Source organism: Brachyistius frenatus, unplaced genomic scaffold (assembly GCF_029030835.1).
Source record: "Brachyistius frenatus isolate BFR_SWC_R1_liver_20210118 unplaced genomic scaffold, ASM2903083v1 Contig_35, whole genome shotgun sequence".
Classification (NCBI taxonomy): Eukaryota; Metazoa; Chordata; class Actinopteri; family Embiotocidae; genus Brachyistius; species Brachyistius frenatus.
Window position 1 is genome coordinate 2,176,293 of NW_027210634.1, and position 13,350 is coordinate 2,189,642.

The 13,350-nt window shown below is 42.0% G+C and overlaps 1 protein-coding gene across 1 annotated transcript; it reads right to left on the reverse strand.

The window, feature by feature from the left end:
* Positions 1–940: 940 nt before the first annotated feature.
* On the reverse strand, positions 941–6,265 carry LOC138622182 (uncharacterized; the record flags this gene model as incomplete). Its single annotated transcript, XM_069700760.1, has 12 exons — positions 941–1,458; positions 2,197–2,278; positions 2,378–2,459; positions 2,569–2,712; positions 3,141–3,302; positions 3,403–3,645; positions 4,131–4,316; positions 4,429–4,636; positions 4,747–4,835; positions 4,972–5,182; positions 5,823–5,974; positions 6,085–6,265. Coding segments are annotated over 12 exons (2,193 nt in total), but the record flags the coding sequence as incomplete, so codon positions are not given.
* Positions 6,266–13,350: the final 7,085 nt, after the last annotated feature.

Below are 13,350 nucleotides of genomic sequence, written 5' to 3' on the forward strand. Positions count from 1 at the left end.
TATTTAAAGTATTGTAAGCTGTCTTTAGGTAATTAATAGCAGAATAGCCGAAACGTTCATGGGACTTCTTCTGTTTTGTTTGTGTTTTTTGTTTTGTTGTTGTTGTCATTTTTGATGTTTGGAGTATTGCGATTTCTGTTGAAAATGTCTGTCTGCAAACTGGCCCCGGAATCGAGATCAGTGTTCGCGGAAGCTTTTTTTTTTATATTTTAAAAAAAGGTTTTGCTTTTTAAGAAGAGAGACTTTGCGGCCGTCTTTGCCAAATTCCACTTCTATGGCTTTTACGAACCTGATTTTAGCGTTGGTTTTTATTTTGTTTTCTTTCTTCTTCTTTTTATTATTTTTTTTTTTTTTACATACAAAAGGCTTCCGTTTGAAGTGGTGAACTCGTGATGAAGTTTAGTAAAAAAAAAAAAAGAAAGGAAAAAAAAAAAAGTATTTCGGATACAACGGACAAGTATGTGAAGAATTGTATTTTTTATATTCATGTACCCATTGCATAATATACTGTAAAAACAGGTTAGGTGGTTTGCTCTGGGGTGGGGTGGGGGGGTTGGGGATTGGTTGCTTGGTATATAAAGGTTTGGTTACACTGTTTTTTGAAAAGCTTGAATGTATGTTGGTGATCCTCCTCAGTTTGAATCCAAGAACACAGCTGATACGTTTCCAAAAAAAAAAAAAAAACACTCAATAAAAGAGACTTTTCATTCAGTGATGTTTGCTGAATTGCGTTTGCTTTGTGTTTCGGTGTGAACCCTAGAAAGTCTGAATTGAAGCATTAATATTCGTCACTTTGCCGACGACATTCTGCCGTGTAATACCACGTATTCTTTGCACCAAAGGTCTGTTTGCTGCGAAAACACAACAAGTACAAAAATTCAAAAAAATGGACGACCACGGGATTATGTCCACACGTCCACGGTTGTGTCCCCCCCCCTCCCGGAGAATGAACCCCGATGCATTTTGAGTTAAGGCCTCTCTTTGTGCTCCGCAGTTCATCTCGTCTCACAAAATGTCCTCGCCCTCCGCGACCGGACTGGTGCTGAATTGTCTCACGTAGTCGAACCTCGACTTCCCCGCCGCGAAGTCCGAGTCCTCCGGGTCGCCCTCCGCGACGCGGGTCGCGCCGGCGAGGGCAGACGCGACCTGCCGAAACATCTCCATGGTGGTGTAATCGCTCGAATGGGCGAAAGGAGAACTTTGGAGGTCTGCCTCGTCCGCCCCGTCCGGGAGTGTGTCCGCGGCGTCGTCGGGTCCGGTGTCTCCGGTTGCGTCGTCCGCGTCGCCCCGGATCCGGTTGCGGTTCATTTCCGGGGAACCTCCGGCAGCGTCCGAGGCGCGCAGGAGCGGCAACGTCGGTGTCGACGCGTCGGCGGGCCTCGCGACATCTTTCTCGATGACTTGAAGACATTCGGTATCCCATTCTTCCGCTTCGGTGTTGATCGCCTCCGCGAGTCCCTGAGAGAGAAATAACACGGCGGCGTCAACCGCTTCCGTTACGCGCTAACGGAGCGCAGCGCGGCGAAGCTGCGACGTTTGGGAGTCGGGATCCACCGTGGACCTGGAAGCTCGATCGCATGTCAAATTTTTTGGGGGGGGGTAACGGAAAGACGTCGCGGGGAGCCTGCACTTTTCAATGTATTGTCAAAGGCGGGGAACCCTGTCGCCGTGGCAACGCAGTTCAGGTCGGTTCGCGGCGAATGTTTTCGCCCCGGAAGGTCGCGGTAGAACTCGGTGTTGACGGTCTGACCCTCGGGGGGTGGAGGGGGGGTCACGGTGCACAACCCCCACCCCCCCCGCGAATGTCAAAGACCCGACGCGACCTCTTCGGTCTTTGGGCGGTGACGTTCCGCGCCTCTTGAAACGCGAACGCCGGCTCAAAAAAAAAAAAAAAAAAAACCTCGCCCGGCTCGGTGCTTCGATGACGTGAGGCGTTCCCAGACGTTTTCAGGCTCTCTGTCGACGATCCGGACGCTCCGCTCGAGTGCCACAACTACCGGTCACAAACAAAAGGGCGCACCGCGGTTGCCGATGTCGATCAAGCGACGGAGACCGTCTCCGACCTTTTTTTTTTTTTTTTTTTTTTTTTTGATTGCGCTTCAAAATACCAAAATTTCTTCAGTCTGGCTGGTTGCTCGAGGTTTCCGTGATCTTAACGCTGGTTTTCGCAATGGAAAGCACAAACCCGACACTCACCGCTTGGCCGGATCTGCTTATTTTCTGTGTTGCGGTGCTCTTCCCGGGGTTTGGTATGCTCGGCCACAGGACGACTTTTGCTCTGGAAGACAGAGCGGACGGAGTTGAGCGGTGTTGGGTTGCGGTGAGCGGATGTCCAAAAGGAAGGGCAGCTTAGTCGGTGACCGACGTGTTATATTACCTTTTTATTATAGGCGATGCAAATATCAGCAAGGTGGTCACAACTGCAAAGACTGCGATAATACCGCCGAGGTACACGTTTCCTGTGTGAAGAAAAAGAGGAAGAAAAACAAATTAGATGCCGTTATAAGTGTCCGAAATTGTCGCGTTACGTGCGATCAATGGCCGGAAAGTTGTTGGAACCGATACAACCTTCGTGCTTCGTTTTAAAATAGCTCGCTGTGCTCCGTACTCCTTCTCCCGCAGAGGTGACGCCCGATACCTGGACTCGGTACGCCGTGTCGCTTTTGAGATCCCCCAGTTCTGAGCTGTTTACCTCCGGAGCCACCGTAATGTCTGCAAAGAGAGAGCGACAGTTTTTAGCCGACGACGAACCTCGAACTGCTCTGAAGTCAGACTCGTCAGATTTACGTCATCCAGACAAAAAAACAACAACAACAACAACAAAAAAACATTGTCATCAAATGAAGCGTTTTTATTCAAATAAGATGTCACGGCTGTGTTTCTGTCTCGGCCCAATAAAACCTCAGACATAAATTTCACTGTGACTATATTAACCTCCTGCAACTGAGACACAGCTGATGAACAGGAAATCCGCTGAGAGTAACGTACGTCTCAGTCTGTGCGGAAGCCGCTGCTACGCTTTTGTCTGGATCTCAAACCGGTGAAACTGGATCTGTATTTACGAGTTTTTCCTCAAACGGCGAGCGCGGCGGACGTTCCGCGAGCGGGCATCGGGTCGGGTTTCGGCGGAGGACGCTTACTGTTCTCGGCGGGCGTCCCCCCGTGGCGGTACTCGCTGTAGTGGATTACGTAACCACGTAGGAAACCTCTGACGTCTTCCTCCGGGATGGGCGACCACCGCAGCGCCACCGATTTCAGCGTCGCGTTGGAGCTGCTGACGGTGGCCGGAGCGCCGACGGGAGCTTTTTTTTTGGGGGGGGGATATCGAAATAAACCAAAAATCGGTTTCGCTGTGGATTGTAATGCGTGCGCGAGTTGGGACTAGAAGGTCCTGTGACTCACATCCTTCGACGAAATAAAATTGTGTCGATCCGTAGGTGCTCTCACTGGCGTTGATGCGCTCCAAGTTGCACGGCTCCTTGTTCGGTCGCGTGTGCAGAGTGATGCTGTACCTCTTGTAAGGCTCCAGAGGCTCTGGGTATTTAAAAAGAACCAAACGGATCGTTACGGATCGCACAAATACCTGTTTCTCTAAAACGTACCGATGCATTCGAATCCGACTTCGCAGCAACGGGAAGGTTTTTCCTTTACGTGAGGGCACTTTATTTGTCAGAAAATGTTCATAAAGAACACGTCATCAAAACCATTCCCAACATTTCTGAAATACAACGTGCAGCGGAGGTTCGCAAACTCTTCAGAAATGCCCTAATTTCACCAAATTCAAAGAATACAACCAGGTGATCCCACCCGTGGTCTTGGTACCTACATCGGTTACGCGTACCACCGTGTGGGAACCATTAAGCTAAAGCATGGTTTATGATTTTTACTCTAAAGTTTGGGCATTTAGTTACAGTTACAGTGGCTTGAAACACACACAAAAAAAAAAAATCAAAACCAAAATCTTTTTCTTCAACCAAAAGTGGGTTTTGCTGTCTAAATCTGACCACGTGCAGAATCTAAAAGTAAACAAAAAGAAAAAAAAAAGTTACATCATTTAGACGATTCTTCAAAGTAGTCCTGGCAAAACAAATTAAAGGCCACAGAATTTCTTCCAGTGGATAATTCCTCACCCGGTAAAGGAAATAAAGTCCTGTAGTTTACGTCGCTCTGATAAAAGGACATGTACACCGCGTTTCTCCCCGCTTCCCTCCACTCCACCGAATAGCAGACGTAGGTTTGGATGAGAGCGTCCTTCCAATAGATGGTGAAAGACGAGTTACTGTGGACGGTCACGTTCAGCCTCCCGTCGTCCGCACCTGTGGATTCGCAGTTGGCTCGTTCAGTTTGTGAAAAGAAAAAAAAACAAAACGCAGCTCCGCTTCGAGATAATTCATATCGAAATCAAAAAGAGAGAGAGACGTTACAGACCGGGCGTGTCTTCGCGCCGCGGTATCGCCCGGCTGGCGGCCGGCGAGACGCTGACGTTGTTGACGGCGCTGATGTCGACACGATACGCCGAGTGGGAGAGGACCAGCGCGATTTCTGGCCGAGAGGTCGTCACCCGCTCGCGCGGAGCCTCTCCGGACGCTTTCCCGACGGTCACGTGGAAGCCGTCGTACAGCTCTGTGGCGGGAAACTAAGGAACGGGGTTAACTTCATCACCACGATACCTTCCAAGTCCTCGTTATACTTTTTTTTTTTTTTTTTAAGGGAATCTCAAGGAGATATTTCAAGAACAAAAATTACCTTCCAGGTCACAGAAATCAGCCGGCAGCCTTTTTTCCCTGCTATGTCGGTGTCTTCGAAGTTTACGATAACGGGCTGCGTCGTCAGCTCTGAAAGAGGACGTTCGTTTATCGTGAAATAAAAACCAATGTTTCACTCTTCGATTCCCTTCGACGTGCTTTTTCCGTCGCACTTAACCGAATCGATTTATTTCGTTTAAATCAGTGAAGCCGAGAGTGAGCTGACCTAATGGGACGCTGTACGCTTCACTCCAGGGGCACTGGGAGCATTTCTCATTGACGACACACCCGACTTGCACAATGTAGGTCAGTGAGGAGGTCAGGTTCTCCACCCGGCATCTCCTTCCGTTTTGGGTTTCCACGTTTGACTGTGAACAAAACTGAAATTTATGAATTCCCAAGACAAGACCTGAGTGCGGACGAGACGCTAATAGACTTCATGCAAAAAGGTCCAGAGCTAAAGGCTTAAAGGGTCCCTCCGCTAATTATTTTTTTTTTTTTTTTTTTTCAAATGAAGGTCAGTTTACTGGGTGTTAATCAGGCTGGAAAATTTGAGAAAACAGAATCTAGAGTTTGGATTCAGACGGAGTTTGCAACGGAAAGTAAAATGCCATTAAATGTAAGGAAATTTAAGATTCAACTAGATTCAGTTATAGAGCACCTTTACTTTTCCTAAAGTGCTTCACAGAGCAAAATAGTATTAAAAGAACTTAAAAATGCAATAAAAACAAAAATGAAAAACGATTTAGTTGTAAAGCCTTAACAGCCAAACAATAAATCCTGAATGAAAAGCCGATAAAAAGATATGTCTCAAATTTACTTTTAAAAATGTCCACAGAAGTTTCCTTCAGATCGTCGGGCAGATTCTTCTTCTGTGGTTTTGTTTGTGCTGCTGCCACGACTTCAGTCCAGACTAAAATAGCTCAACAACTATTGGATAGATGAACAATTTCCATTCATTCAGGACTTTGGTTAAGGAACCTCTGTGTTACATTGTTAAGCATTTTTGTTTTTTTGTTTTAAGTACCTTTACTAAAAAAAAAAGACACAGGCCATTGTGTTTTTTGTGTGTCTCACACTGACCTCGCTCCATCCCAGGCTGCCCACCGCTTCATATCTCACAGAGTAAAACTCGACGTCCTTTATGTCTTCCTGTTGCCAGTTCACGTACACATCCAGTCCTCCAGAGAGGCGCCTGAAGGACACGTTATTTGGAGGACCACATCGCACTGAAATAGTAAAAAGAAAAATCCCCTGAATCCAGATCCATCAGAGATTTATTCTTAAAAACAATCTTTTTTTTTTTCTTTTTTTTATATATATATTTTCGTGGACTTACGCAGACTCTTTGGCGAACCTTTGAAAACCGCTTTTGTGCAGTTTGCCGACTCTTTGTTTTCGAAAACCTCGACGCTCATGTTGCATTCTTTAAATAATGTGATCTTTTTAGAAAATTCAGTGATGTTGTGGTAATGTTTGCAATAGTTGCGGCTTCTAGAAGGAGAAAAAAAAATAGTTGTTTATAATCCAAAATCATCATGTTTAAAAAAAAAAAAAAAATCATAAATAATATGTGTTTTTAAAGCAGAAAAGGACAATAATAAAAACTCGGTCGCTGCTTACGCTTGTTGTACGACGAGTGTGTACGTCTTTTTTGATGCCGGGCTGCCCGGTTTCCACAAACAGATTTTTCTACCGGGTGAATTATATTTACCAAAACAGTCTAAATCGTGAACTCCATCTGAATAAAAAAAAAAAAAAGTAAAAAGTACAGTAAAAAGCAACTTTTTTTTTTAGCTGGTGATTCGACTCATGATGACTCAGGTTTCTTTTTATTACCTGGGTGAATCCCACAGTGCTGATATGTAGAAGAAATGTTCCTGCAGCTCACTGGAACATAATGAACATGAATACGGCGAGTGAAAATTGATCAATATCATCAGACGTGTCATTTTTTACAAGAAAACTTTCACAGTGGAAAACTTTTACCACTTTTTTAATGTTATGTTAGGAGAGAAAAAAAATACAATATTCATGTGTTTTTTTGGCAGAAAAGTGAGCCGATTCATTAATAAAACTATTCGAGGTAACATGAGGGAATAACTGATATTTAAGTTGTAATGTGATGGTGAATAAGCTGAAACGTACAAACCTGGCGATGCTTGAATGTGTGAGGAGAGTGTAGCGTAGTAACCAAGCACCGGACCTTTAATGTGAACAACAGAGTTGACTGGCAGGATGTGATAATAATAATAATAATAATTATAAAAAATTCATTTTATTTATAGCGCCAAATCACAACACAGCTTATTTCATGGCACTTAACACTTTTAAAGTCCTTACAACAGAACTTTACGACATTATACAGAAGAACCCAACCATTCTCATGTAAGCTGGGAGGGAAAAAACTCCCTTTTTACAGGAAGAAACCTCCGACAGAACCGGGCGCAGAGGTGGGCGGCCGTCTGCCTCGACCGGTCGGGTGGAGAGGAGAGGTGAGGGATCAGGACAGCAAAGAGATCCATAATAATAATAATAATAATAATTCCAAAAGTACAGACAGATGTACAAAAACAATGGGGATGATTGACTTGAAATTCCCCCTGTAAATATCTTACAATAAACATGTATCCAGTAAAAAAAAAAAAAAAAAAGAGAAAAAGTCATTTATAGGCCACTTACCAAGGATCAGAAAATGTTTCAGGTCTAAAAAACCCAACTGAAATGTTCGGCCGACCATGTCGCCTGCTTTTAGAAAAGACTGAAACCGTGTGTGTCTGGAGGCACCGATCTCACACCTACTGCCTGCTACTGCCATCCGCAGAATGAACGAAAAAGGAAATATTCTGGGGAGTTTTACAATGAAGGGGCGGGGGCACACTTTGACACACTTCATAGGAGTACTCTGGAGTTTGCAGAAACCGACGTCCTGTCTGCACTTCCTTCTTTCCACAAATAGTAGCGTGAGGAGGTCGAACCACTTCACAGAACAAACTCGCTCTCGATTTGCTAACTAAGAAAATCGACTATCGAGTTTGTTCGGATGGAGTAATTTCTCCGTGCACTTACTGAAAAAAAAAAGAAAAAGACCTCTCGCCATGACTCAAAATAAGAGCACAGATTACTTTCTGCCTCGTGAGTTTAGGAACTCTTCGCGCTTGCGTTGCTTTCAAAGAACTGAACGCAACTTTCATTGGAATCTGACGGGCTGTAAAACTGTAAAATGAAATCGCTTTCTTAATTTTAAAGGCGTTTCTGAGAAGAGGCTTGTACGGCGAGTGCTTAATCCAAAAAAGCAGAAAGCTGCGTTGTGTAAAATCCTCTGTAACCTCGTGGGATCATTAAAATCCAAAGAATTAGCTGATCCCAAAAAAAATGTCTGAACGTTGGTTGTTGGGGGGTTTTAACAAAGCGAAACAACCTCTTGTTCAGACTAAAACGTGAGAGTGGAGAGAAGGGTATAGATGCCGGAACAACACTCATCCGTTCCGTCCTCAGTTCCTCCGATCGCAATAATTAAACGCAAATTCAAGAAAACGCTGCAATATTTGTGAGAGCTTGCAATTTTTTTTCTAAAATTCACCGGATTTTTCTGCAAAAAATGTCTTTAGATTAACTGGTGCAAAATCAGTCGTTTCTCTACTAATTTAGATGTAGTTTTTCTCAATTAGTTTGTTAAAAAAATACTTCTGCGACTACACCGAAAAACCAAAAATCTACAAAAGTGCACTTTTTTTTTTTTTTTATGGTAAAATATAACTTAGTTCTTCAAATTAAAGATCAAATATCTAAGTGAGATAAGAAAAAACAACTTTGAGAGATGAAGGGAATTGCGTTACATTTTATGTTTTGCACGCCCCCGTGTGTTTATGCTCTGCTTGTGAAATTGTTGTTTTCTAATGGACTAACTGGGTGTTATTTATTTATTTATTTATTTATTGCAATCGTTCGTAAAAAAGTTTTCTGTTTTTCTCTTTTTTTTGGTTGGAGAAAATAAATGCACAGGTAACTTTCTTGCCACGTGAATTCAGGTCAGGAGCTCTTCAAGTAACGGAGGATAAAGTCACATCTGCTCTAATTTTAAGTCACGTCGACTCTCTTACGGAGCCGGTTTTCAGTAACTTCACGAGATCTCCAGTGACTCAAAACATTTCTAATCTTTCAGACATTTTGAAAGTTGGCCAAATTCGTTGGACCGAAGAAGGAATTCTTAGAAACATGACAAAACATGAACAGATCCTCAAAACGTCTGTTCACTTCGAGAGTCCCCTCCCCCCGTCTGCGGGGTTTTATCAGCTTATCTAAAATATGTTTTTTTTTTAATCATTGCTCCAACTAATCAGATTTCTGAGGAGATGATGCTCCTCTCTGCTAAAAAACAAACAAACAAAAAAACATGTTACAAGGGCTGTTTTCATGTTTGTCTGCTGGAGGAGGAAAATGTGTGTTTACCCATCAGCAGAATTTATAACATCACAACTTCTTTGAAAGCCAGTTATGCATCTGAACGTAGGCTGATGTGCAGCCTTGAATATGTATATATATATATATAATGTCACACATTAGATATAATTTAGCTGAAAGTTACCAGACAAGTGTATGCTCTATGCTTTTCTATATACTGTATACTGATAACAGTGTTCTTTTGGAAGCATGGAAAACATCCAGTGCCCAGCTGTTAAACTTATTGTTAAAAATATTTGGACATTTATCGATTCTGTATTTTTCATTCATTTATTTTGAGAAGCAGAAGCACAGAGGCTGCATGTTCTTTTTGCAGCGTGTTCCTCCTTCACTGGTGAGCTATTCGCTTACAGGAAGTTCAGTTCACACCTCATTGACTTGTGTTTTGTCAGCCTGAAGAACGTCATTAACGCTGATCTTTATCTAAACACGGTACTCGAGTCAGAAAGGCTGTTGTCGCTGTGTTCGATTTTCATCTTTCCAAACCTTTTAAAGGTTTTTAAAGGAACGGTGAAATAAAAAACATCAAAGGCAGCCAAAAACGCAGACAACAAAATAAACCTCTAAAATAAAATGTTGAAATCAAAAGCGAATGATTAAAAACGTGACCTTCTAAAGATCCCTGCCGCAGGAAGTACATTTCCATTAAACAGGTGAAAGCCCTGCCTACTCATGTTTTTCTCATACGTAAATTTCCCCTCCTTGATTCTTATCATCCCTGAGATCAGAGTTGTACTGTGACTCTGTGGGCAACAGGAGCTGAACTGCTCTGTGTGGGTTCCTCTCACTGTGTTTTACTTTGATCTAAATGCTTTGGTTGCTTTTGTAGTTTGACTTTGAGTCCGACCGGTGAGAACAGGATTCAACAGTCACGTCTTCAGTAAACTGGCAATGTCTCATTCATGATTACTGAAATGTTTTGTTTTGAAATGTGTTCGCACAATGTAATGATGTAAAAAAAAATATTTGTATTATCATGAGAACAGCTGTTAAAAAAAAATAAAAAAATTCTATTTTGAAATATATTCAATGTAATTAGGCAAGAGATAAAGTATAATTCAAGTTTTCGGTGGCACAGAAACTTTTTCTTTCTTGAATGATTTTCTTTTTTTATTCGGATCAAGTGAAAAAAAAGAAAACTGCACAAAAAGTGTTGAATAAATACCTTTATTGTGAAAATCTTAAGTGGCTTCCTGATGTTTTGGTCTGTATTCAAATGTTGCCACTCTTCACACGAGACACCACAATTATCCTTTTAATTAAAACAACAAATAAAAACTGAATGAGGCGTGAATCCTCCACAAACTGCACGTCGTTTTAAAACATAAAGTTTCAATGTCACGTGTAAATCATCTTAAAGACTGTTTTTTAATTAACTATTTAATTACTTGTTTTGTAACACAGCATAGCAACAAAATAGGGAAGTTTGTGTCTTGCGTTTCACCTTTTCAATATCACTTTGACTAATTTGGACTTTCGATGGTAAATATTAGAGTCGCCTCTCAGAAGAGACCAGATTCAGTTCTTTGATTAAAATGGTTCAGCATCAGTAACCACTTTATTTCGGATATGTCAGTTTCTGGCCTCGTGTTTAAGGGATAGATTGTATGCTGCGCTTTCAGTGGCAATAGCCAGACCATGTTAAGAATACCTTGTGAGGTCAGCTGCCATTTCTGCTGTTCTCATCGACGTCAGCAAACAGCCCCCACCTGTGGAAAGACGGTGTGTGCACAAACCTGCACGTAGTATCTTTCAGTAGAGACAGAGAGAGAGGGGGATGCAGCAAGAAACAAATCATATGATTGGCCATTTTTTTTTCTACCCAACAGAAAAAAAGGCAGCGGTGACTTGTGGGTATCACACTGGCAGTTTTAGCCTTTCCAAGTCAGCTTGAAGCATGCAAGCAGTTTTCATCACAATATATTAGTGTGGAGAAGATCCACCGAGAGGGCTTACGTTGCTGTATTCTTAAATTTTAAATGAGTGGCACCTCGACATCTCTTCTAAATCTCACGTTCTGTCCCTCGAGGAAATGGAAACAAGATTCACAAGCTGGGAACCTTAAATTTCTGTACAAGCATTGCCAATCCATCCAGTAAATGTTGACATGTTTTCACTTGAGAACTGGAATCTTTGACCTGCTGGTGGCACGAAATATAAATTAAGAAGATCACCAAAAGTCCCTAGTATTTATCTACTTGGGTCCATGCATGTTTGTACCAAATTTCACGCCAATCCGCCCAATAGTTTTAGAGATATTTAAGTCTGGATCAAGGTGGTGCACCAGCCACACACACGGCGTAAACACACATACGTGTAATTAAACTACTTGCACTTCCTTCCTCTAAATCCCACGGATCCCAAAAGTCTTGTTTATGTGTTAAGTAACACGGAAATACTCGGGCAGATGTTGTCAGGGATAATAAATGTGGTCGGTGTGACTGTAGTGTTGTTGGGCCTGATGAGCCATTTACAGCAGATCTCTCTGAACACTTTCTCTGGTGTCGACACGTCACTCTGTCAACACTGGGTCAGGAAATGACCGTGTGTAAAAGCTCAGCACTCACAAGTGTGTTTACTCTGTGGAGCTCAGTGTACCATGACATAATGTAGGAGATAAGGATTTTAAAAGAGGGAAGCTCTGAGGTTCACTGCATGTGGGACTCCGGATGAACAGGACGGCTTTAGTGATGTTGACTGTAAACTGGCTGTGCTTCAAATACGGTTCGGTTTTATGAGGCAATCCAATGTGTGTGTGTGTGTACTTGTACAACTATCTTTGAGCGGACCAGTTTTCTTTTTAGACCATTGGTGGGTGCACGTTTCGACAAAGTGGGGACATTTTGACTAAGTGAGGGCTTTGTCACACCCCTTCAGGGTTGTTTGAGGGTTAAAACTTGGTTTTTAGGGTTAAGGTTCGAATTAGGTTAAGGTTCCGGGTTGGGCACTTTGTTGTGATGGTTAAGGTCAAGATTAGGGATTATAAGGAATGCATTATGTCAATGAATGTCCTCACAAAGATAGCTGTTCTAACATGTGTGTCTGTTTGTCTTAGATTTTAAGCTCTGTTTGATATTTAAGAACTGGGTGTGACACAAGGATATGATACATCTATAATCCAAATGTAAATGCTGTGTCACTTATTAATTCCCCAACCAGTTTAATATGTTTAGTTTATGTAAGGCTTGATGTGTGTGTATCTGTACTACTACTGTCATGTACTGCTCTCTATTTGAGTGATGTTCAAATATGCTAAGTAATAAATAAATAGTGAGATTAGGGAGATCAAACTATATGAAGCCTTAGAGTCAAAACCCAGGGCAGAAAAACGTGAGGGAATCACTCGCAAACCTTCTCGAATTCTTATATCTTCTGTTATCTGTATTTTGGGGGCTGTAAATAATATTTTCTCTCTTATTGGTTCATCCTTTGAGTTGCATTTGAATTTTTGAATGACATGTTTATGACCTCTGAGACAAAAACCCTCATTAATATGTGAACCGTGCCTTAAAAAAAAGTATAACCTCTTGGTGCCTTTCTCCTTCTTTTTCTAAACTGTGTCTGAGTGTCCAGATATGTTAGGTGTATGTTAGAAACAACAGGTTAGTTACCATTATAGATGCACATTCTTTTCTATTTACTTTAGTTGCAGATGCAGTTGCAGATTTGTGGAAGAGGGCCCTCTAGTGGACTCTCAGTATGGTGAGCCTGAGGCCTGGCTGCAGCTCCATGTGGGGTAATAATGCTGTAGTATAATACAGTGTGCAGAGGGACACAATCATTTTATGACAAACACTTTCAAAGAAGTTTAAACTGTGAAACCTGACGTTGTTCCAGTGAGCACACTTTTACTTTAGCGTTAACTGCATGACTTTTACTTGTAGTGGAGTATTTTCACTTTTACTTAAGTAAGGTTTTAAATGCAGAACTTTAACTTTCAGTATTTTTGCTCTAAAGTAGTAGTACTTTTACCTTCGGGTTGAATGCAGGACTTTTTTGTCGTAGTGGAAAATGTTTGCTTTGTAGTATCAGTAGGCTACTTTTACTTAAGTAAGGTTTTAAATGCAGGGCTATAATTTTTACTGTCGTATTTTCACATTGCAGTATTAATATTTTTGTACTTATGTACTTTAGTAAAGAT